The sequence below is a fragment of the Talpa occidentalis genome, unplaced genomic scaffold (assembly GCF_014898055.3).
Source record: "Talpa occidentalis isolate TD23 unplaced genomic scaffold, MPIMG_talOcc4v2.1 talOcc4.11, whole genome shotgun sequence".
NCBI classification, from domain to species: domain Eukaryota; kingdom Metazoa; phylum Chordata; class Mammalia; order Eulipotyphla; family Talpidae; genus Talpa; species Talpa occidentalis.
In genome coordinates, this window is record NW_023601104.1 from 81,440,128 (window position 1) to 81,465,389 (window position 25,262).

Sequence of the window (25,262 nt, forward strand, 5' to 3'; positions counted from 1 at the left end):
ATTAGAATGGATCATGAAGATGAGAAATGGCTCTTAGGGCTTCAGGGGGGCAGAGGGAAACTCACAGCAAGGAGACTAGATCAGGGTGTATACCTGATATTGGTAAAGTGAAACGACAAAGAAGCAGGGTATAGACCAGAGGTGTGGGGGTGAGAGGAATCACCAGAGACAGAGTGGGGAGCAGAACAGGAAGATTTACTAAAATACACTGCTAAGGGGAGCAGTGGGTGAGACAGGAGAGGTCTGCTGTGTCATACGTGGGTCACCCACCCTGACCGGGGATTGAACTCAGGCTGTAGCAGTGATAGCACTGAGACTTAACCCCTAGGCCACCAGGGAGGCCCCAACTGTAGCTCGTTTCAAATACACCTTTTAAAAGATTTATTGAAATATATTTGACAAATAAAATTGTAGTATATTTAAAGTATACAATGTGATGATGTGATATGCCTATACATCGTGAAAGCATCCCCACCATGGAGGTCATTTATACATCCATTGTCTTACATTTTCTTTTCTTTTCTTTTCTTTTTTTTTCTTTTCTTTTCTTTCTTTCTTTTTCTCTTTCTTTCTCTCTTTCTCTCTTTTTCTCTCTCTCTCTCTCTCTCCTGCTTAAGTTCTATCTTAGCAAATTTCAACTACACACACAATATTATCAACTATAGTTACTGTGGTATATATTAGATGCTCAGACTTTGTTCACCATATTACTGAAAGTTTGTACCTTTTTAACAACCTCTCCTTATTTTCACCTTATTTTCCTCTGGCAACCACCATTCTACTCTTTGTTTTTAGCAATTCAACTCTTTTTAAATTTTCAGATTCCAAATATAAGTTATATTGTGCAGTATTTGTCTTTCTGTAACTTATTTCACTTAGTATAATGCCATCCATGTTGTTGCAGATGGCAGGGTTTACTTTTTAATGACTAATACTCCACTATGTATGTATCATATTTTGTATCCATTCATCTATTGATGGACACTTAGATTTTTTCTGTTTTTTTTGTTATTGTGAATAATTCTGCAATGGACTTGCAAGTATACATATCTCTTCAGGCTAGTGATTTCATTTCCTTTGCATTTATACCTAGAAGTGGGATTGCTGGATCATAGGGCAGTTAGTTCTACTTACAATTTCTGAGGACATTCAATGCTGGTTCCCATGGTGGCTGTGCCACTTTCCACTCCCACCAACAGTGCACAATAGTTTCATTTTCTCCACATCTTCATCAACATTCGTTATCTCTTGTCTTTTTGATGGTATTTATCCTAACAATGTCAGGTAATATCTCATTGTGATTTTCAATCAAATACACAGTTTTAAAAATAATGATCCTGCAAGGTAGGCATCCTTTGAACATCATTATCAGCCTTATTTCGTGTGTGAAACTCAGACTTAGAGGGGGCATATGACTTGCCCATCATCACAGTTAGCAAGAAATAAAACCAGGATTTAGGCTTTGGCCTATGGAGCCTCTAAGTCCACTCTACTTCCAACATGCCATGTGATACCCCAAAGTCTCAGAACACGCAATGACTTTAGCTTCAGTCTTGAGAATTCCCAGGCATAGAGCAGTACACAGGCACTTGCATCGAGTAGTGTCAAATATCTAAATTAGGACACTGGAACAGCATTCTATCCATATCTTGAGTTACTTTCCCATGTGCTAAAACAGGTAGGGATTGGATAAGTTCATGGGGGAAGCAGATGCCCATACCAAGAAAGGACCTGGCATCCTGGTGAATTAAGAGCTGACGTTCAAGAATTTGTTACTTTACTTTAATAACATCCCCAAAGAGAAGAAATGCTATTGTAGCTAAGATTCTAGAACTCAGTGATGGGTATTTTAATAAAGCCCATGATCCCAAGAGGAGCTTGATGTAAGGAAGAACTTGCAATTCATAATTAGGAGCTGATGAATCATTTTAATTATGCCTCTAATACTTATGAGGATGTTCTGCCATCAATGGATTTCTTTAGAAATTTTTTTTAGATTTATTTATTTATTTATTTAGTGTATAAGATCTGGGGTGTAGGACAGAAGTATGGGGGGGTAATGAAAGGATTCACCAGAGACAGAGTGGGGAGCAGAACAGGTAGATCTGCTGAAATGACACTGCTAAGGCAAGCAGCGGGCGATACAGGAAAGGTCTGCTGCACCATATGTGGGTAGCTCCCTGGCTGGGGATTGAACTCAGGCCATAGCGGTGATAACACTGAGACTTAACCCCTAGGTCACCAGGGAGGCCCCAGAACAATCATCTTTCTAATTAAGCATACAGCCACTATCATCCTTATCACCACTGTCTTTGTCATCAAAAAGCATTTATTAAGTATTGGTTGACTTGTGTGAGATGTCCTACAGTCTTGTTCTTGTTCCTCTCTCTTTTTGAGTTTCCAAAACAAGATCAAACAATATAAAAATGTATTGGAGTCAAAATAAGGGGGTCGCAATTGTATGGGGAATATAAAAATAAAATTTATAACAAAAAATAAATAAAAATAATAAAAAATGTATTGAAGAGAATTAGAGTATTGTCAATTAGAATATCAGTGAATGCATAGTGAGAAATTTATAACCTGGACGAGAGCCCTAGGTGACTGTTTTTAAATATTTTGTAAAGATAGAAAGCAGTATTATTAGCACACAGAGGGAAGGTTGAAGTTGCACACTAAGTGTACTTGGGAGGTTGGGAGAGTATCCTTGAAGTTATGGGCTAAGTTTAGGTGTAGAAAGAGAAGAGAAAACTAGTCATTTTTTCATGTCAGGAATTGATCCTAATGGCGATGTTACTGCTGGAATTTGTCCCCTGAAGACCAGTCAGCACCTCCTGTGGGTCTTCCCCCCTGTACTGATATGATCTAATTTGTCTGTTAGGATTGATTGGTAGAAACAGCAATGGGCTCAATCCATGTATCTGTTAAAATCCAGGCTATGTGGGACCCAGCCCAGTAAGGGATTATTTGGGTCTCACAGCTGAACAGTCCAGGCAGGGCTCAGTCTAGAGCTCAACTGACGCAGCCGAGGCTGGGTATTTCTTCTTTTCTTGATTCATCTTCTTTTCATTGCTCTATTCTTAGCAGCTTCCGTCTTGGTGATTCTCAGACGGCTGTCAGTGACTCTAGGGGTTACTTCTAGATTTACATCCTGCAGGAAGAAGCTAAATTCTCAGAAGCTCAAATGGCGTGCAATTGAATTCTTGGTCCTAATTGGCCTGTCTAGAATCAGCTCTTCATCTTTTAACCAATCATGGTAGTGTGGGGCTGGTTGCTGATTGGCTTAGCCTAGGTTATGTGCTTTTCACTCCTGGCCAGTGAAGCCCAGCTCAGGGCTGAGAGTCGGGTTGGACTGATTTCCTTAAAGCAAAGCAAGAAACTGTTGCCTCAACTGACTGGTCATGAATGCTGAGAGAATGGATGGGGTAAGGAGAGAGGGCAGACAGAGGGGTATTAGTTGACTGGTGAGGCTTAGGAAAGCATGGTGGTTTGGACAAGGAGAGTGGCAGTTGAGATGAAGACAGTGGAAAGATTTGATTTATATTCTGGAGATGGAATCCACAGGATTTGCTGATGGAAGACATGTTGAGGGTGGTGAGGAAAACATCAAAAATGACTGCTGAGTCTCTGGGCAGAACAACAACATTTTTTTGGAGACAGGAACACTGGAGAGCTTTTATTTAATTTCACTGTTATTAGTTTTTAGTCATTATTAAAATTATTTTCAATCATTATTATTTTATTGTATTATTATTTTGTGTGCTGTTCTGGCATGGGGGATTTGAGAAGTCTGAAGGTATCTAGTGGAAATTTCACATAGGTACTTGGAGAGAAGCGTGGAATTTAGGTGGTAGAACTGCAACTATAAATGCATGTGTGTATGAATCCATAGGAAGAGGAGGGTGGCTGTGGTAGTTTTTTAAAAAGTCATGCAGTCGGGTTATTATACAGGCTGGATTTATTGGGAGTGAGAACAGAAAATGGTTTTCTTTCTCTTCCACTGCTACTTCACACAGTACTGGATGATCTCCCAGAAATATCCTGCAGCTTTTCCAGGTGCTTTGAAATGAAAATAAAATAAAAATAGAAATAAAAATCATTATTTCCGGGTCCTCAAAAGTCTAGCTCAGTAGAAAGCAAAATATCAAATGCGCATCCAGTTCAATGCGCTCCTTTCCCTGTAGGTCAGACTCCGCCTGAGCTGCCCAGACCAGCCTTGGAAAAGGGAGCCCTCACTTGTTCTTTCTCCTCTGTCTGAACTCCTTCCTGCTCATGTGGCTGCCTCTGGCTCCCCCAGGGAGAGAGGAGCTGAGAAGGCAAAAGTGCTGCCCTTGGCGGCAAGGGCCTTTGTGTTTCTCTCCAGCCATGGACTGCTCTGTCTTCCAGGCATTCAAGAGCTCTTGGGAATTCTTGGTGGCCCTTCTCCTGTTGTAGACTTTGGTGATCCCCCCCCCCACCCCCGGCTGGTCTCATAGGCACCTCTCAGTTCTCCCCCACTCCCATCACCCCAGGCTTTTTTTGCCTCGACCAGATAGACTTCATGTGGAAGACTTTACATGCAGGCTCTGTCCTAACTTCTCGCCCCATCCCTTGGCCCATGAGAAACCATTATGCACCTTTGTGCTATTAAACTCAAGATGGCAGGCCTCTCCACTGCTCTCCTTTGTCACCAGCCAGCCATTGCAGGCCAGACTCGGGAATCCATGGCCATCTCTTTGCACACCTCCAGAGCGAGTTTGCACGTGTTCTGGAGTTGGCAGTGAATATGGCAATCCTGAGTTCTACCAAGTCTCTCCGACTCTTATCTGAAATGGTGGAGGACAGACCCATGATGTTTGCTGCTCAGGAAGCATCTAGTGGGATTTGAGGTGTGGCATGGTTTCCTGCTCTTCCCTTTCACTTGGGATAAATACAGTGCTCAAAGCCCATGATTGACACTGGGGGTAAGAAGGATTTATGAGTACTACCTTGAGAAACTCAGGCTAAAATTTCAAATTAGAGGCATGGCTTAAGGTGCTCTTTCAGAGAATTTCTTGTAACAAAATGTGAAAGCAGCATGGCAGCCGAGTTCCAAGAGTGAGTGTCCCAACAAGCCCAGGAAAAGTGGTGTGGTTCTTTATGGCAGCTTTGGCTGTCACCAAGTGTTGCTTCTACCTTAGTCACAGCCTGTGCAGATTCAAAGAGAGGGAGCAGAGATTCCACCTTCTCTTGGGAGGAGGAGCAGAGACCCAGACTGAGAGGTGCATGAGCGATGGGAGATATTGTGGCTAAATTTGGAAAAAGACAATCTGCCTTGAGGCTGAACCAGGAGGCCATTTTGGAGCCTAGTTGTCTCAAAGGATCTAATACACTTCCAAATTTTGGACATGCTCTGAAATCAGGGTCTCTATACTTTACTAAAGTACTTAAAGGACTGTTTTATTTTTTTTAAAGATTTATTTATTTATGCATACAAGAACTGGGGCACAAGCCAAAGGTGTTGGGGGGTGAGAGGATTCACCAGAGACAGAGTGGGGAACAGAACAGGCAGATTGTGACTTGAGTACTCTTAACCTCAGTTGTGTTGGAATTCAAAGGTTGACTCATTAGCTCTTGGAAGTGTGCTTTCATTTCCAAACACTGATGGCACACTGACTCTGCATGAGACCCTTGCTAATTGCTTGGGGACAAATCACCCCAAGAAGTCAACACGCTAAAAGGTGAAGACAAATGCAGTTGACTTTCAATTAACTAGTCTCTGGAGAGGTAGAAGGCTAGTGACAGTCCCTAATGGTAGTGACAACAACACTAGTCAAAACAAGGTAACAATGAGTTTAATGCAAATGTACTCAGACATGCAAACATTCAGGCACCCACCCCCAGTCTATAGGCCTTACCTATTAATTAGATATTTGTTGTTACTAGCAACTATTAACTATTTATAACAACCATTTGGTATATAAAGCACCCTATGAACAAGACAACATTTCATTTTCATTGTAGCTCAGTGAGGCAGATTACTATATAGTGTCCATTGTATAGACGAGGGTGTGAGTAGGAGAGAGGTTAGTGGCACAGGCTGGCATTAGTGCCCAGGTCTGCTCTCAGTGTATACTCAAGGTTGTAGGACTAGAGCACAAATTGTGAATTTTCGCCTTGGTGGTCTTCCTTCCAGACTTATGATTTCTAACAATTTCCCTTGAACCTCCTGTGTCCTTTGGGGGTCTAGGCCCCAGTGCAGGGATTGAGAGGGAGACAGAGCTCATGTCACTCCGGGACCCTACTCTAAATTCCTATCATATAGCCTGCTTTGAGATTATTATACGTTGTGATATCTTATATATGACATAAGTGGCATAGTCTACCATATTGATATATTGAATATACTTGTGTTGTATTATGCAATATTCAATGTCAAAGAGCAGTATGGAATAGATAGAGGTGTTCAGATTTTAGAAGGATATTCCTCTTTCAATGGAATTTTACATTTGTGTCTATAGGATTTCCACTTCAAGTTTGAATTTTATTCAATTCAATTGACTTTCTACTTATAATTCAGACTTTTAGAACAAAGCCCTTCTCTTTGGAAGCAGGGTTTTGTTCTAAAAGTTTGACTACGTCTGATTTATATTTATAAATATCCAGGGCTCTTGGATATTTTCAGTTTAAAGATTTGGTCTGTAAGTAGTATCAGTGTCATTATTGTAACTTCAGGCTCAATCTATCAGTCCCTAGCTGAAGTCTTTTCTGCTGGGAAAATCTGTATTACCATCTGCTCTAGGAAATAACCTTTAAAGTGCCCATGTGAGCACAAATCCTTGAAACTAAAAGTCACAGGAAAGGGAGAGTTTATTCCATGTTTTAAAAGTTCAGTTTGATTGAGATCTAATGTCCATTAGGTCTTTCTGATTGATTTAGTATGTTAAGTGCATCCCAGAAACAATGATGATAGTGTGATCTCTATTTTTTTTTCCTTTTTTCATATCAAACTTTCTTTCTTTTTTTTTTTATAAGGACATAGGAGTGGAGGTTTCTTTTCAAATTAGTGTTTTTGTGTTCTTTGGGTAGATTCCTAGGAGTAGAATTTCTGGGCAAGACTCATTTTGGGCAGGAAAAGTATTATTAGTATTTTTTTGTATAATATTAAAATTATTATACAATGAACTTCTTTGATGTAACCCATTCTTTCAGACTACCTAGTGCATGCCTATCATATACAGGAATGACCCACATGTGCAGGTGCTGTTCTTGGGTGTTATGGTCTAGAAGGGCAGGTGCTGGGGAAGATGGCTAATCCACAGCAAATCATCAGATAATATAACTAGTACCATGATACCTGCTCAGGTAGGAGTAATGGGGAGGGGCTACTTGGAACGGCCAGGTCGGACCTCTCTGAGGTGGTAACCTTTAAAATGAGACCCAGGATAGGAGGGAGCCAGGCATGGGCAGAATGGGGGAAGGTCCTTCTGGAAGCAGAAGGGTGAACTGGGTGAAGGCTGAGGCAGGAGGCAACTGTTGTGAGGTGAAGGTAGGAAGCAGCTGTGGATGCCATAGTAAGAGGTTTGGGTGTGATGCTGAGAGAAATGAAAGGTCTGGGCACAAGGGGTATGACCGGATCTGTGTTTGAAAATGCTTCTGACTTCCAGGTGGAAGATGGACAGGGTGAGTGTGTGAGTGGGGAGTCCTGTGAGGAAGGTCTGGGGAGTCAGGTGAGGGGTGATGGCCTGCTCTGATGGTGGGGGAAAGGAGGAAGAGGGCAGGGGTCATTCTGTACGAATGGGAGTGTGTGTGTTGGGGGTGGGGGTGGCAGGGAGGAGCACGAAGACCAGGAAGATGAGTCTGCCTCTCAGAATCCTGCTGTTTTGACTTGAGCTGACCGAGTAGATGTTAATGCCATCTTTTTTTTTTTTTTTAAAGATTTATTTATTTATTTGTACCTGAACCGGGGTATAGGCCAGATGCGCAGGAGGGTGAGAGGATTCACCAGAGACGGAGTGGGGAACAGAACAGGCAGACTGAAGAAATACACTGCTGAGGGAAGCAGTGGGCATGGCAAGAGAGGTCTGCTGCGCCATGTGGGACCCTTGCCGGCTGGCCGGGATCGAACTGGCACTGCAGAGGCTGTGGACAGTTTCACAGTGCAGCGCCCAACTGCCTGCGCCACCAGGGGAGGCCCTGTTAATGCCATCTTGGGAGAGGAGACTTCATTACTGGCTGGGTCGACAAGTAGGTGCAGTTTGACTTGCTAAGTTTGAGACGGCCGAGATAGCCCAGTGAAACTGAAGATATGGAGCTGGAGATCAGGGGACAATTATTTTTAGGACTTTAAGTTTATTCTTGGGGAAAAAAAACCTTCCCCTACCCTCCCACATACACATCCAAAGTTTCCTAGGGTCCCTGTCCCTCCAAATGGTCATCTCCCTTTTCTGACTCCACCAGCACCATGTGGTTTACAACCCCCCAGGTATACTGCACCAAGTCCTGGGCTTTGAGACCACTGAGCCCGTGGTCTCCTTGACTTACATACACAGCAGAAGCTTGGTCACTGGGTGATGGGTGTTTGGTCCTCCATGCAGCCCGTAGGTTCCTGCAGATGTCTCAGATGTTACTATGGTGATAGCCATAGTGACCTGGGCATCTGTATCCCTGTGACCTAACCAGCATCTTTGTTATATTCAGAAGCAGGTAGCTCTGGACACCTCCAAGGTGGGCTTGGCTTAGCCCTTGGGGTCAGAGACTTGGGATGCAGCATGCCTGCAGCTCCTGTGACTTTTGCACCCAGATTCAGAGGTGAATCTGGCCCCTGCCTGCTGCTGCCCTGGGAGGCACCAGAAGTGGGTCGTATGTAAACCATGACCCTGGAAGAAACTACTCAGGGAAAGAATACAGAGAAAAAGAGGCCCAGGAACAATTCCCACAAAAGTCCATATTTAGGAATTTTTAGAATCAGCAGAGTGGATTTCAGAAAGCCCAGCCAGAGAAAATGGAGGAAAATCTTGAGAGTGTGGGGGGCCACAGAGGCCAAATGCAGGAACAAGAAGAAGGTGCAAGACTTGTGTGTGGGCTACAGCTGAGAGGTCAGCTGAATGTGGCCAGGATGGTGTCTGTGGACTTGGCAAGGTGGAGAGAGAGGAGGTCCTTCCAAGAGTGGTTTTGGTGGGGACGAGATGTGAAGCCCAATGGCTTTCATACAGTTTTATGGTGGTGCCACTAGTGTCATTCCTACCTCCATTTTTGACTGGCTGTGTTGGGTGGCTGGTGGGTGAGTTTCTCCTGTCCCCCAGACTTAAATAAAATTCAGGATACCTGGTTAACTTTGAATTTCAGATATTTTTAATGTAAAGTATAAGTATGTCCCAAATATTGTGTGGGATAGACTTATCCTTAAACATTTTTTTTCCATTTATTTAAATCTGAAATTCAAATGTACTGGTTGTCTTGTATTTTTATACGCTGAATCTAGCAGCCCATTTTGAATTGTATACTTCAAAATGGTTAAAAGGGTGGATTTTTTGAATTAAAATTTACATGAATTTTAGTGCACATGCACATACACACATTTAACAAGTCAGCCCTAGTAGACTGTCACGTAAAAATTACCGCATGATCTACTTCTGGGTTTAGCTACTAAAACGAATAGGGACAGCCAGCTTTGAGGGATGTTATTTCTGGTGATAATTAAAACTTCTCTTAGAACCTCACAGTGTTGAGCACACAGTAGGTACTTGTCAGACGCTGGTTTGGTAGAAGCTGCATTATGTGCTGTGGGGAAAATGAGTTGAATGGAAAGGACCTTCTTAGGCACGTGGGGCCCTCCTTAAAGAGTGCCCTGATATGGGCCTGGCATCACCTTCTCCATGACTTAGTGCTGTGGCACCCTGGACCGTGCTTGAGGAACCAGGCACATAGTTTCTGACAGCTTTACTATTCAGTTTGTGGTTGTGGAACAAATGGCACTTCCCTGTTCTAGCAGCTTCAATGCAACTGCCTTCCGAGGGGTTCTTAAAACTCTTTAACTGGCAGGGAACTCTTGGAAATGCCCACAAATTCCAAGACTGCCCGGCTGAGTCATTCACTATTTTAATTATCCTATGAATTTCTCTGTCTGCTTTTCTCTGAGGTAGAGGAGGCATAACCACAGACCGTAATTCAAATGACCTCTTCAGACCCAATTTCAAAGCATTTAAGTACAGTTTGAAACCAAAGTGTTTGACTCATTAAACTTCAGCTGGGGTTTTCTATAAAGAATCTGTTCCTTGGTGAAAACCTAAGAACCAAAGGTCAGATTGAACCACCGATGAAAATGGCTTTCCCCCAAGTTTTGTTATTTATGAGGCTCTTGCCTCCAAAGTTCACACTCATTAATTTGGCAAGTCAGATGCTTTATTTTCATTCTACACTAATTTATTGAGCCCTACTTGGTGCCAGGGCTCAGTATCTACTCTGTGTTTTGGCTGTGGTTTTTCAAATAATGTCCCATACTTCTTATAATGGGGCAGTTCTTTGACAGAAAAATGTTTGTGCTTCATTGACATTAACTGTTCACATAGAGACTTGGCTTGGGTAGACAGATTTGGGTCTAAGGGTCAGTGAGGAGGAATTTAATCCTTGAAACCATGACCAAACAAACTCTGTACATGCCTTGCTTTTTTTGGGATAATAACCTAATTTTATTTATTAATCGATTGTATTTTTTTGTTGTTGTTGTTTTACAATACTGCATATGAGTCAGAGGTACGGGCCCCTACCTCTGAAGATACATGTTTCTACACCACTCCTCCCACCAAGGCACCCAGAGTCCTTCAGCATAGTCCATCCAACCTTTTCTCCCCTTGGCTTCCCACATCTACCTTTCCCCTCTGGTAGCCTTAATTATTATTTTTTAATTTTAATTTTGGGGTTACATTTTGCTCCTCCATATGTGCACATGTTGCACTTGCCTTCCACCAAACCATTCTGGCCAATACCCCATCTGTCTTCCTCCTCCAGCCTCTCCTCCCTCCCTGCTATTCCCTCTGGTAACCATTAAATTCTTTCACTAAGTCTAAGAATTATTCCTACTGTATTTTTTCTGTGTATATTTTTTTTTTGTTACTTATATTCCATGAATGAGTGAAACCATCCAACATCTCTCTTTCACTTTCTGACTTATTCCACTTAACATAATCACCTTGAGGTCCATCCATTTTGTCCATCCAAAAAAGATGAAACCACTATTTCATCTTTTTAATGGCTGTGTAGTATTCCATTGAGTATGTTTCTTTGTCCATTTGTCTGTTGAAGGACAATTATAAATAAGTTGTTCCATGACTTGGCAATTGCGGACAATCTTAATTCTACAATAAGATTTCTAGGATTTGTTTGGATTTAATTTTGCCTGACCCTTTGTTTTAGTTCTCCTTATTTCAAATATGAGTAAAATCATCTGGTATTTGTCTTTCTCCTTCTGACTTATTTTGCTTAGCATAATCTTTTCTTGTTCCATCCATTTTGTCACAAATGACAGGAATTTATCTTTTCTTTATGACTCAGAGGTTTTCCATTGTGTAGATTTACTATCTGAAACATAGAAGACATAGACATAGAAAGAAAGACATAGAAGAAAACAAAAGCAAAATGTTCCAAGACATTGACTTCAGAGATGTCTTTGGGGACTCGACTCCAACAACAAGGAAAACAAAAACAAACATAAACAAATGGGACAACTTCAAAAAAAAAAAAAAAAAAGCTGCACAGTGAAAGAAACTATCCCTACGGAATGGGAGAAGAGATTTGGACATCCTTGCTTTGTGACCTTCTCATGACCTTGCTTAAGCAAGATTCTAACTTGGCAGGTATCTGGGGGTTATTCACAGGAGGATCTGTTTGCTCTGTGAGATTCTGGACACCTTCCCTGCATCCCTGAGTGCTGGGCCTTTTCTGAATTACATGGGAGTGGAAGTGAAGGCACCCTAGCCCCCCCGCTCAGTTCACCCATCCTTTTGCCTCAGTTCCTGGACATTCGGTTTCTACCCTATTACGTTTGCACCTCCTGGTGTCTGAAGCCCCATGGATACTTGACAAACATTGTTGAATCCACTTCATGACCATTATTTGAGTTCTCACTGTATGCTGTGCACAGGGGTTGGGGTAATGGACTATCCGGAGGAGAAAGTATCCATGTTCAAGGGCATCTAGAGGAATTTCCCTTTTATCAGGAGGAATGATAGTAAGAAAAGACTAGCTATTTGGGGGGTACAGCAAGATGTTGGTCTGGCTGGAATGTTTTGCCTGCGTTCAGCAGCTCTCTGGTGTGGAAAATTCCCCTGGAGGCTGGTTCAGCCCTAGTACTTCCCTGGGAGGATTTGCTTTTGCCCTCAGCAGACCCCATTTTCTCTGCCAATCCTAGGTGTTGCTGGGAACACACTGAGCTGGTTTATAGAAGGTTCCTTCCCTCCCTTATATATCCACTCCTCCAATTTTTCAGTCACTCTGTTGATTCCTTGAAGACTTCACTAATTAGAGCTATTAATAACATTTCAAAATATTTCTCAGTCTTCAGAGTACAGGATCTGTACATTTTCTACGTTGCTGTCTCCCCAGCCTCATGAGGAATAATGGGGGTATTCTTTTCCCTTTCAGTCTTCTCTTCTTCTCGCCACTCACTCCCAGCCCCTGCTAGCTGCATTTGCAGCAAACCCCAGAAATGTTGCTGAAGTCAGCAGCCCTGACACTGCATCAGGGGAGCCACTTTAGAGGAAATTATCCAGAGGGGGAGACTGAAATGCAAAGCCATTTTGTAGGGTATTTTTAAGAAACCATTTTCTTCCTTTGACAGATCTCATTCATTTTCTGCAACTTGGTAAGGACACTGTGAAGGAAGAACCATCTAAAAAATATTTCTTGTAGCTAAGTTTTTTTGTGGGAGGTTTTAGTGACTGTGAAATGTGCCAGGAGCACTGAGCAGCTGCACTGCAAATGAAGAGGACTTGAGGTTGCTTACAAAGCAGAAGGCACTGGGCGTTGAACTTCCATCACAGTGATTCTGGGAGAAGGGCAATGTGAGGGTACACCTCATTCTACGTAAATTGTTCTTAAAATATGTAAATATAAGCCAAAGTCCATTTTAGATGCACACAGACCTTGCTGTTGAAATACTGTCTGCAGAAAATCCTTTTGAAAAGTAAATATCCATCTTGCAGAGGGATTTCCATACGTAATTTCAGGTTTGTTTATAGTGAGATACACCTTAATATCTTCATGACATTTTCCCTGACTGCCGTCTGGAAGCAGGGAGGCAGGACAGGTTCCTCGTGGCATGAAGGGGAGTCAGGGGAGGAAACTCTGGATTTAGAAGGGCCTCAATCCCCAAGGCGGCTCCGTCTCCCAGGCAGCATTCAGGGGATGTCAGCTCCCAGTGGAGAGGAGGGGTAACACAGAAGGGGGTATTTCCAGGCAGCTCCAGAAGAGGACAACAGGAAAGGGGTTCAGTCTGTGAGCTGGAGAGAAGTGTTGAGCCTGGAATCCATGCTGTCTGGGAGGGAAGAAAGAAGGTGGGTGGGGCAGGGCATGATAAGGGCAGGGCATGGTCTGAGTGGAAGGAAGGGAGAGGCCGGAGGCACAGCAGGTGGGAGTCCGAGCTGGTGTCCTTAGTGGTGCATTTCTGAGTTGGGACTTTTCTCCTGTCCTTGGGGTCAGGGTGTGAATACGGAGGAGAGAGCGGGAGGGTGTGCTGTGGGTGCTGTGGGCAGATGTTTACCTGGCTCTGTGCATGCATCCTCCAGCCCCGTGCCTCTGCCCTTGGAGCTGGGACCTATGGCCATTTCCTTTGGTTTCCCTGTGTCTCTTTTAGGCTGATACTGGGTGTTTATGTCCCCCATGGGTTTCTTTCTTTCTTTCTTTTTTTTAAAGATTTATTTATTTATGCATACAAGAGCTGGGGCACAGGCCAGAGATGCAGGGGATGAGAGGGTTCACCAGAGACAGAGTGGGGAACAGAACTGGCAGACTGACTGAAATACACTGCTGAGCGGAGCAGCAGGCGAGACAGGAGAGGTCTCCTGCGCCATGTAGCTCCCTGGCCGGGGATTGAACTTGTGCTGCACCAGCTGTGGATAGCTTCATAGGTTGCGTCTTAACTCCTTGCGCCTCCAGGGAGGCCTCATTTTCTTTTCCATTGTCAAACATCAGTGAACTTGTCACTTCAATGTGTTTCATGCTCTGGTAAATGTGGGTTTATGAAAGTGCCTCTAGCCACTCCTGTCCCCGTCTCTGTAGGACACAGTGTGCCCGTTTCCTGAGGCTGAAGAATCAGGGAAAAGCATGGGCTGGGAACGAACACCATCAGCTCTCTCTCTCATGGGTGAACACCTATTTTTCAATTTTGCTTTCTTCCATGGGGCTGTAAAAAGGGTTGGTTTGAATTGGGACAATCGCCTGTGTTCCGCGTATTTGTCATCCCAGATAGTGAAGAGAGTTTGTGGGGTTGGAGGCCATTTGGGAAGTAAGGAGGCCTGCAGCCGGGCATGCTGGAGGCCCTGGAAGGAGCAGGGGGGCAAGTGCAGGGTTTTGAGAAGGTGCAAGGTGGGGATGCGGAAGGATCCCCCTGTGGGGCCCAGTGAGGGTGGCAGCTGCTTTTTTTTTTTTTTAAGTTTTCTTATATCAATATAGTGATATTAAATTTATATAACTTCTTAGGCATATTTTCTCTAGCTATTTATTTTATTTTTATTTTTTTATTAATTTTTTATTTTATATATTTTTTACATCATTTTTCATTTTTGCACAATGTATGCATTTGCATTTTCATCTTGGTTATAGTCCCCACACAATTCCCACCCCTCTTGTTTTGATCCTAATCCCCCCCACCCCATGTGTCTCTGGTTTATAGCTGCTTGTTGATTTTGACCAAGCACCTGGGAAAGGCAAACCTGTCCCTCAAGGAGTGGGATTTGACAATAGGACTTAAAAAACTTGGCCTCAGGGTAAAGGAGATATTTTGGGAACTGCAGCTGCTTATATTATTTTTAAATCCCAAAGGGAGGGAAAAAAGCTTCCCTTTTAAAAGTGCTCTGGTTAATTTAAATCGTGGAAGAATAAACTTGGGGCAGGGAGAGAAATATGTTCTTCATGAAGCCTTTCAGAATAAGACAAAAGAACCCTACCTTGGCTTTGCACCTTTAGGCCTTGGCCTTGGATGGAGTCCCTCTTGGTACTGTGGCTGGAGTCCCTCTAGTCTAGGGGCTGTTGGGAGATGCACGAGGTAGTTGGGCCTCTGGTATCCCAAAAGAGGATCAACTGTGGGAACTTCCAGGGCTGTTCTTACCAGCTCAACGCACACAAGAAATAGTTCCCGTCCTGGAATCTCTCTGCCGGGATGGGTGTATGAGGATCCATTTCATTATAGCAATACAGTGAGCATCCCTCTTTGTACCGGGAATAATCTATAGTGCCCAGGAGTTCTGGACAGAGAGCTTCCTGGCAGCCACGGAGAGAAAACATTCTATGAGAAGACCATTAATGGGCAGCAAAACAATGGTGTACAACAGCGATCAATTCATCCAGCACACTTGAGGCCTCTCCCAGCCAGGCCTTGTGAATGGTGCTGGAAACAGAGAGGAATAAGAGCTCCCAGCGCCGATAACGTGAAGCCATGTTGGGTTCCCCAGTGTACATTTCTCCCCTCAGTTATCTCTTAAGTGTGGCTCCCTTGAGCACCCTCTTCTACTCTTCTCTCCTCCTGCATCTCCCCTGGATGAGTCCATCCAGTCCCTGGCTTCAGTATCACCTATTCTCATCCCTCTCAAAACAAGGGCTCTCACTGGATTTTGCTGCCAAATTTCAGCCCCTTCTGCCCAGAGTCTGCTGGCTCCCTCTTGGGCTTGATCCAGCAACTGCAAACCTTAGAAAGTGCCGGAAAGCGCCATGCTCTTCCAAGCTCCATGCCTGCGTGTGCTTCCAGGCCCTGCCCTCTGCGCACTTCTCACTTTCTGGGAAAGTGATCTCTGGGATCCGTAGATCTGATGTCCTTAGCAGCCTTTGTCTCCTCTCCCCCATCCATTCCCCCACCTCCTTATTGAGGCCTCAGTCTGCAAAGCCTCGTACTCTGGGCCTGTCTGCTGGTGAAATCCCTGGCTTTGTGTCATGCCCTTGGTTTACAAATATGTGAGATTGGGGGAAAGTCAGGAAGAAACACTTGCTTATCTATCCTGAGAAGAAACTACTGATCCTTTGCATCCTAGTGAGCCTGGCACCATGTGCTCTCGGCCCATCTGGGCATGCACTAGTGAGAACCCTTCAGTCTGGGGAGTCCATAAATCCGAATTTATGCTGTTTGGTCCTAAGCAGAGAGATCCCTGGGGAGGCAGAAGAACAAAAATCCTGCCTGCCTGGACCAGAAAGTTGACTCACCCAGGGTGATTCATGCCATTCAATAGTTCTTTTTTAAAAAAACAAATATTTTATATCTATGAGTAAAAGTGAGCTTTACAGTCCTTTGTGAAGGGAATAAGGCAGCTGTGTTTGGAGCACAGTGAAGTGAATTACTTCTCTGTCTCCATTCTAGTCCTCCCTAGCAAGTGAGCAACTGTGCAGAGCTTGCTTTGGACTATTGATTTTCTGAGAACTTTAACACCTTGACTCTGCATGACTGTCTCGGGGAAAAGACAATAGCACCTGGGCTACTCATATCTACCAGATTCAATGAACTCTAAAGTCAAATGTTCTTTTGGGCCGATGTATGAACTTGATGTCATGAATGTTGGCACGAAGTAAATTTGTGGATGGGTTCAGGAATGGAGCAAGTTGTAACTAGGAGCCTTCCTGAGGTAGGCACCATGCTGAGCTTCACCTGGAGTCCTAAAGGCACAGAACAAAAATAGGGGACGGGCATCCCGTCATCGTGGGGAATGAGAAGGAAGGGAGGACTTCTTGGAGGTAGTGATACAAGAAGTGAGTTTTGAAGCATGAGGAGGAGTTGGCCAAATAACGAGTGGGAAGAAAAACGCAATCCAGGAAGCAAGACCTGTTCCCCTGGGCTAAGCATGCAGGGACCTGGTTTGGCTGGGGCGAAGGTTGCATATGGGGGTGTGGCAGCGGGTGAGGCTGGGGAGACAGGCAGGTGCCAGGTTCTGGAAGAGAGCCTTGGTGCAGGCCATGGTGCCTGCACCTCCAAGGGGCCTGCAGAGGAACGTATGAGCTAGATGTGATCACACCCGGAGAGGCCAGCTGGCTGCCAAGTGGAGGATGGGTTCAAGCAGGGCAGGACAGTAGGCTGTCGCAGTGACTCAGGTGAGACAAGATGAAGATCTGGAGTCAGGAGGGGAGAGGACAGATTGAGTCCAGGTGGCAGCACATTCTTAGCTCCCTTTTCCTCCTCTTTCAGCCTCATTTCCTCTGGCAGGGGCTTTGTCTCTAAAGGTTCCCTGAAATGTCACAATACTCTAGTCTCTTCCAGGGGAAACAAGCCTGAAGATGGATCCCAGGCCACCACTGCTAAGTAGCTTGAGATGGGCTAGTCAATGACTTCAGCTCGTTTCCTGCCTAGGTAATGACCCCTGCCCACCACAGAAGGTTCTGTGAGGATAAACTAGGCTCATGCATAAGACCTGTGCTAGCTCTGCTGGAAGGAGAGCGCCGTGATAAACCTCAGGGCAGAGCTTATCTGTGGTGTGTTTTGGGGACGTGACTTTTCATTAGTATGTACACACAGAGTGCCGCTGCTTTCTGACCAGGACCTTCTTGGTGGCTTTTGAGGTGCAGCTGTCACATGGAAATAGGCAAGACAAGGGTTTGCTGCTGGGGTGTAGAGTTTGTGAGCACAGACATCCTCTCTGCTCTTTTTGGAGGCAGATCATGCTAAAATCAGCTACAGTGACACCCTTGGGCTGGTGGGGCTGGAACTGTCGGCACCTCATCTCTCCATCCCTCTTCCCAACACTCACCCCTGCACCAGCCTGATGTCTGCCTATGCCCAGGGAAGCCTTTTGAGGATTCCTGCCTGAGTTTTAATCTGGGGGCATTTTAGAGCCCCGAGTGGGGGGTACAGGTGGCCCTGGACTGATTGCAGACCTGGAATGGGGGTGGAGGTTGGGGGTGTCAAGGGCAGGGGAGATAGCTGTTCTTTGCCTCCAGCCGGTGTGTCGCAATCACTGTTATACTTTACCTGGGTCAACAGTCAGAGTCAGGTTGCTGTGTGACAGTGGCACCTATGAGGTGACGTCATACAAGATTTCCAAGAAACCCTGAATCCTGTGGAGACTCAGAGGCGTGGAGGCACTTGGGGTTAGGTGTCTGAAGATGATTCCCAGGGTGCCACTGAGTAGTAGCTTGAGACATGCTAGTCAGTGACCTCAGCTCCTTTCCTGGCAAGGTGGGAGGGCTAGATAAAGACTACCACAGAAGGTTCTGGAAAGTAAACTAGGCTCATGCACAGATCTGTGCACTCATGCTAGCTCTGCTCTAACTCTGAAGGCAGGGATGTGTATAATTCATGTCTCTCCCCAGTGTCAAGCTGGTGCCCAACAAACTCATAGGCCTGGTGTTTGTTGGTTAAATGCATGAATGGATGATGCAGCAAAGTATACAGGGCATGGGAAATGCTGAATAATGTAAAATTACTAAGAACTTGCCCAACAAAACCAAAGCATATTTGCCCAGTTCCCTCATATCCACCCACATTCCACATAAAAATGGAAATTAATGGAAAGCTATTGTCTTCTAGCATCTTTTTTTCTCATCAGTTCTTGGCAAAACATTTGTTACCAAATCCTTTTTTGTTGGAGCTGTAAAGTAGTGTAGACCATTATTTATACGACCCAGTCGCTACTGATCCATTATATTGGAAAAAACTCCATCACCTCTGGGAAACTAAATAGTCTATCTCATTGACTGGAAAATATTTTAAGTCCATCTGAAATAAATGGCTTTCTGCTTGTTGAATGAAAGGGTCCTTTCCGTCTGAAATTTCTTTCTTCCTATTTTTCTGTTTCTACATTCCAGAGAACTGACTTTGAAGTCAGATTGTTCTGACTTTTTTTAATCCTGGCTCCACCACTTTCTGAGCACCTGACCTTGGTTTAGTCATTTGACCTCTCTGGGTCTCAGTTTCTTTATCTGTGAAGTGGGGAAGCGTGGTAGCCATGAGCACATATGAGCACGCATGAACACACATGAACACACATGGACCTCACGGGCCTCCTGCTCTGCTCTGAACCCCTCTGTGGACTGGCATTGGGCACATTTTCCCCCGGGTGGCTCCAAGCTATGGACTGAGTATGGCAGGAACCTACAAAGGCCTCTCTGGGGAGAACCAGGACTTGTCAAAGGGTCGATGCAGCTCCTCGGAGGCCTTGCTGAAGGTCCCTAGCAAAGTGTTTAGCAGAGTGGCGGGCACAAGATAAGTGATTGCTACATGCCAGGACTTCTCCTTACCTTTACTGCCATCAACATCTGCCAATTTTGCTTCTTTACTGCCTTCAGACAGAGAGTTCCGGGAGCACACCCCAGGCCAGAAGGCAACTTTGTATGAGAGCGAGAGTAATGATGGTTTCTGAGGAAAAGAATGGATGAATTAAAACACCCTTTAAAGATTTATCCAAGGGCCTCCTTGGTGGCTCAGGGGTTATCAAGCCATCACCAGCCACTGCAGCACAAGTTCGATCCCCGGCCAGGGAGCTGACCCACATGGCACAGCAGACCTCTCTTGTCTCTCCTGCTGCACCCCTCAGCAGTGTATTTCAGTCAGTCTGCCTGTTCTACTCCCCACTCTGTCTCTGGTGAATCCTCTCACTTCCCCACATCTCTGGCCTATACCCCAGCTCTTGTTTGCATAAATAAATTAAAAAATAAATCTTAAAAAAAAACACAAAGAGGGCCTCCCCTGGTGGCGCAGTGGTCGAGTGCTGGGCTGCGAAGCTGCCTGCAGCCTCTGTAGCACCGGTTCAATCCCTGGCCTCCAGTGAGGGTCCCACATGGCACGCAGACCTCTCCTGCCGCTCCCGCTGCTCCCTTCAGCAGTGTACTTTGTCTGTCTGCCTGTTCTGTTCCCTATCTGGCTCTGGTGAATTCTCTCACCCTCCTGCGCCTCTGACTGTACCCAGTGCTTGTATAAATAAATAAATAAATCTTTAAAAAAAAAAGCTTAAAAAAAAAAAAACGCAAAGATTTACCCAAGTCAAAGAAAAGGCACAAACCAAATCCTTTCTCAGCCACTGAAATGAACAGTCATCTTTGCTAAAGCAACCAAAGCTGGTTTTACCCAAAATACCCAAAATGTTCAGTGACATGCTGAGGTCCCTGCTGAGACTGCTGACAGCTGTGGATGTACAGGCCAGTAATCCAGAGCAGTGTATTTGCTGTTCCCGACAATCCTGTGTGGGTAAAAATCCTGTTATTACTCACTCTTCACAGATAAGAAAACAGAGAAACTAAGTGACAGGTTCAAGGTCACCCAGCCACTGATGAGTTGGTTGGGACTGAAACTCTGGGTTTTGTTCCTGGTGCTTTGGAAGCTCGGGAGTTGGTGGATTCTGTTCAAACTCAGCTCCCTGCGATAGTCTCCTGGCAAACTGGCCCAGGAACTGGCCTGAAAAGACCTTTCTCAAGTCCAGATCAGCCCAGCCTCAGGCATGCTGGTGCCCTGGCACTGCCCAGGATGCGGGTTGTACAGGGACCCAGTTCACTGACCGCCATGCTCGAGGCCATCGCTTGTCACCCTTTTAGCCTTCGTCAGGATGTTTGCAACCTGGTGCTGTGACGCATGTTCCTAGTGTTGCATGTCAGTCCCCAAAGCCTGAAGGGACCATGACTCAGTGATTTATCCCACCCCACACAGCCCCTCAGCCCATCTGGTGTTTAGTAAATGCCTGTTATTGAGGGACGTGTCGATTCTGATGGGGCTTTCATTATAGTTGAAGGAATCGTCATCCTCCTCAACAATGACAATAAAACCAGGACTGTCATTTGCCCTGTGCCAGGCACTGTGCCATGAAGTGGAGACCCAATGATTAAAAGACAAGCTTTTGAGCGCCAAAGCTTGTGAGGAGATGGGCATGATGAGTCTGTCAGGGGAGCCCAGGAAGACTTCATGGAGGAGGCAACTCTGAGCTGAGACTGAGAAAGATGAGAGTTTCCCAGGCAGATGCGGCTGGGGAAGGAACTACTGGCTGAAGGGGCTGGGCTGGAGGACCTGCTGTTCATTGTTCCTGGAATAAGGTGTTTGTTATCCGTTTGACGCTGCCCATCCACATAGTCTGTGTGGTTTGGACGTGCCAGTGGACCTTCCTTCCCTTTGCTCTTCATTCATCTGCTGAGCCATCATTGTCCACCTACTGAGTGCCAGGCACAGTACACGGCATGGGATGGGGATGGGGCCATGGAGCCATGAGTTGAAAGAAAGAGGCTTTGTTAATGGCACAGTGTAGTGAGGGCTCCCCAAGGGGGACCTTATCTTGTGTGTGTGTGTGTGTGTGTGTGTGTGTGTGTGTGTGTGTGTATAGTTTCCTGTTGCTGCTGTAACAAATTCCACAACTTATTGCCATAGTTACAACTTTATTATCTTTTGATTCTGGAGACTAGAAATTCTAAATTTGTCTCACTGATTGAAATCAAGGCGTAGGTGGGGGTGGTTCCTTCTGAAAGTGCGGGAGGAGAAATCTGCTCCCTGCTTTTTCTAGTGTCTAGAGGCTGACTGCACCTCTTGGCTTGTGGCCACATTGCTCTGACCTCTGCTTCCCTCCTCGCAGGTCCTTCTTTCTGTGACCCTCCCGCCTCCCTCTCCTAAGGTTGCTGGTAATTTCACTGGGCCCACACAGGTCATCCAGGCCAAGCCTCTCATCTCAAGGCCTCTAACTGAATAGCATCTTTTGTCATGCATGTTAACAAATTCTTAGGTCCCAGGGATGAGGATATGGGCATAGTTGGGGGTCATTATTTTACTGCCCACAGGTGAAGCAGGAGAGAAAGGGAAGAGATGCTTTCAGAAGTGACACTTCAGCCCAGATTTATGAGTCAGAATGTGGGGGGAAAACAGAAGCAGGAGGCTGCTGGATTGGTCCAGACAAGATATAATATTGGCCCCATGAGGCTGGTGGCTGTGGGGATGGTGAGAGCCACAAGGGACTGAGGTATAGGGAGGAGGTGGAGTGAATGGCAAATTTGGGCAAGGTTGAAAAAAAGCCGTTCTGGACAAGATTCCCCATCTCAGGATCAACAAGGGCAGGTAGGAACCTGAAGGGGAGGGTTAGCAAGGACACAGTGCCCTGCCTGCTGGTTCTAATTCTCAATATCTTTCACTCTGAGATTCCAGAGAATGTTGTGTTTCTGTAAATCAGAAGGAAATGTAACATTTAATGATTTTATTTGATAGAAAAACATACGATAAAAGATTGATGTTCAGCTTGACGTCCAAAGAGAAAGAACTGGTTTTGAGGCTCCAGGAGTTAAGGCAGGTGCTGACAAACCTAGGTTCTTCCAGGGGGCCACCCTCCAGCCAGGTGTGGCCAGGGTCATTGGTGACATTCCCGTGCTTTTATTTACCCTGAGCTCCCCACGGTGGAGACTGAACAGCTCTCATGTGAGAGGGCTTGTTTGCCCCACTTAGGTAATTAGGTTTGTCATCTCCTAATACTTTATTTCCACAACATCCCGGCTGCACTGTGGCATAGGGCATAATATGAGTTAGAATAATAAAGGGAGAACAAATCGAAGTGCACTGACTGTGCATTGCTGCCTAAGATGGATTTTCGAAATGCATGATAGCGCAACCAGTGTCATCCTACCCTGGACTTCCTGCCTTTGCAGGAAAGTCTCCAGCTAACATATTTATTTGCCTGGTAATGAAATTACCCTAGCGGGGAATATTGGCCTTTGAGAATTCGATGTGTTCTGAAAACCAGGGGAAATTTCCTTTATTTGGAAGAAAGTAGACCCACTCTTTTACTAATAGATCAGGAGCAATTACATTGTCATCAACTTTTCTCTTGAGGAATACAGTTAGGATGTACATTTCTTTTTTTTCTTTTTTCAGACAACCAGGTTAATTGGCACAAGTCATCTCTTATTGTTTCCCTGCCTGCTTTTGGTTACCCCCTTCTTCTTCTCTCACACTTCCTTTACCGTATGTGTGTGTCTGATTTCTGGGCCCGTCTCTCCTAGCTCGCTCAGGCTGCCTTTCTTTGTTTTGCGACTGCAGCCCTGGATAAAAGGGACCTTTTTAAGTTCCTCCATGTTCATTTCTGCTCGGCTCTTGGACAGAATGGCTGGCTCGCCCTCTTCTTTTTATTCCTCCAGGTTGAACTCTCTACCTCTGATCAGATGTGGTGATCTGTCATATCTCGTCCACTTTGCTCAAACCAGGGGGCAGAGGGAGGAGATGAATGACAGTAGCAGAGACACAGCTTTCCAAATTGGATGGTGGTAGAAAAATATAAGCATTTCAAATGCAATTAATACTTAAAAAATTAATCTAGCACGGCTGGTGCTCATTTTTGTAGAACTCAAGCAGGCACCTAGCAACTGAGCAAGTTCCCGGACTGCACCGTTTTTAATCCTCCCATTCGAAAGCCGGCTGGAGAAAGACATCTGTGCTTTGTTTCTCACAGGTTCTGTGCTTCGTATTTATAAACAAACTCTCTCTGCCCCTCTCCCTCCCCCTTTCCTCAGTGGCCGTTCCTGCAGCCGCGCCCCCGGTGTGCCAGTCCAAGGGCACGAGTAACGGGCACTACCCGGCCCCACGCCTGTCCATCTCCTCCCGCGCCACGGTGGTAGCCAGGATGGAAGGCACCTCCCAGGGGGGCCTGCAGACCGTCATGAAGTGGAAAACGGTGGTCGCCATCTTTGTGGTCGTGGTGGTCTACCTGGTCACGGGCGGCCTGGTCTTCCGCGCGCTGGAGCAGCCCTTTGAGAGCAGCCAGAAGAATACCATCGCCCTGGAGAAGGCCGAATTCCTGCGGGACCACGTGTGTGTGAGCCCCCAGGAGCTGGAGACCTTGATCCAGGTGAGTAGGGGTGCCGAACCATGGCCGCCCGTGGGGAGAAAGGACAGCCTCGGTGTGCTCCTTCTGGCTCACTTTCTGCTCACATCCCTTATGCCGTCTTTGGATGGGCGGCGAGGGCCTCTCTGGGGAGGCTAGGGCCTCTCTGAGCTGAGCCCTCAAGGAAACTGAGAGCAAGGCAGTGGCCCACGTGGGGACTGGCCAGGTTCTGCGTCATGGCTCTTGGATGTGGTGGTCAGGGCTTTGGAGTTTCAAATTCAAGTCCACCCGCGCGTGCTGGTTACCTTTCTCTTCTGAGGTCTGGGCTGAGAGGGAGGCCTAGACTTCAGAGAATTTTAATAAGCAGAGCTATATTAACCTGCCCAAGGTCCACGAGATGAAGCCAAGTAAAGGCCACCAGGTGTGGCAGGAGAAGAGTGTTGGTGACTTAGGAGAGAAGTTTAGGTCAATTAATGGGTTTGAGATAATAAAGATAATAGAAATAAGCACACTGTGCTTTTCATCACACAGTGTGTCAGGCACGGTGCTGAGGCCCATACCTGCCTGGGCTATTAAGGAAAAAAGATCCATGGGGAAATGGAGGCAGAGAACTGGGCTCCAACCCAGAGAAGCAAGGCTTGAAAGCAGGGTGGGGTGGGCTTGGCAGGGTGAACTGGAGCTGGGAAAGTCTGGGAGGAGAGTCCCCCAAGGTGATGTGATGGCAGGACATGCATCAGGAAGACTGAGAGGCCATTGGAGTTGGCGAGAACTGAGTCCCAGAAGGAGAAGGGCCTGTGTCTGGAGCCCAGTTGGAGGGCTTCTTCTGGAAAGTGAGGAAGGATGGCAGTCTGTGGGGCTGCAGCTGATTTCCTGTCCTACGTCCCCACCTGAACCACGAAGGGTACCCCCGGGGAAGGTGGTGGCATTATGGATGCAAGGGAGGCTCATCATTTCAGGAGTCCTAAAACTTGAAAGGGAGAGATGTGGAAAAGATGGCTTCCCTCACACCTTCTGGCTCCGGGTTACTCATGTTAAATCAAAGGGCTACTGCAACCCTGAATCTGTAGGATTGGCAAGACTGGGCTGGCTGATTATTTATTTCAAATAACATTGGCAGGATAGGGGAATTCTGAGGCCACTTAGGATCTGGTACATACATAGAAGTTGTGTTCTTTTAAATTAGTTTTGATAATCTGCCTTGACTCTTAAATAGATAGACATATGTATATATTTTAAAATTTTATTTAATTTTGTTTATTTTTATGTAGAAGATTTGGGGTGTAGGCCAGAAGTGGGGGCAGTTGGGAAGATTCACCAGAGACAGAGTGGGGA

At 45.6% G+C, this 25,262-nt stretch overlaps 1 protein-coding gene across 2 annotated transcripts in view; it reads left to right on the forward strand.

Annotated features, from left to right (window-relative positions):
* The window catches only part of KCNK10 (potassium two pore domain channel subfamily K member 10), a 114,980-nt gene that overhangs the window by 28,045 nt on the left and 61,673 nt on the right, over window positions 1–25,262 (forward strand). For both annotated transcript variants that reach the window (XM_054691810.1, XM_037503747.1), the window contains exon 2: window positions 23,620–23,954. In XM_054691810.1, the coding sequence (XP_054547785.1) occupies window positions 23,620–23,954 (335 nt within the window). The remainder of the gene's footprint in view (window positions 1–23,619; window positions 23,955–25,262) is intronic.